The sequence below is a fragment of the Olea europaea genome, chromosome 11 (genome assembly GCF_002742605.1).
Source record: "Olea europaea var. sylvestris chromosome 11, O_europaea_v1, whole genome shotgun sequence".
In the NCBI taxonomy this organism is placed as follows: Eukaryota; Viridiplantae; Streptophyta; class Magnoliopsida; order Lamiales; family Oleaceae; genus Olea; species Olea europaea.
Window position 1 is genome coordinate 13886414 of NC_036247.1, and position 413 is coordinate 13886826.

The window sequence follows — 413 nt, forward strand, 5'->3', positions numbered from 1 at the left end:
GGCACCCATAGCGGCTCGGTTCACATTCTCGATTTCATTGGCAATCAAGTTAGTTTTTTATTCTCAATTTTTTTTATTCAATTGTGTTTTTAATTAGGTGGTAATGGTATTTTGTTTGATTGAGTTAGATATTATGGCTGTTCGTTAGTCGGATTTTGGATAGATTTTGACTGATAACTAGCAGTTTTGTTAAGAGAATTATGGGTGATCTAGACATGTTGCTAGAAAGTTTCTAGTACCGCCGGGAGTCCCTGCCAGTGTTAATTCCACTGTTTCAATTAAATTGGGGGTCCAAATTATTTATTACTAATGTCAATTAGGCTGGAAATATGGAATTTCCAATTAGGATGGGAGTATGGAGTTTCCATACTCCAGGAGTACTAGAAATTGATAAGTTATGTAGGCACGTTTTG

At 35.8% G+C, this 413-nt stretch overlaps 1 protein-coding gene across 1 annotated transcript in view; it reads left to right on the forward strand.

Moving 5' to 3' along the window:
* Window positions 1-413, forward strand: part of LOC111404491 (vacuolar protein sorting-associated protein 41 homolog) — a gene marked incomplete at its 5' end in the record, with an annotated part of 10597 nt that continues 10184 nt past the window's right edge. Inside the window, one exon of the mRNA XM_023033288.1 lies at window positions 1-48. Coding sequence (XP_022889056.1) covers window positions 1-48 — 48 coding nt within the window. The remainder of the gene's footprint in view (window positions 49-413) is intronic.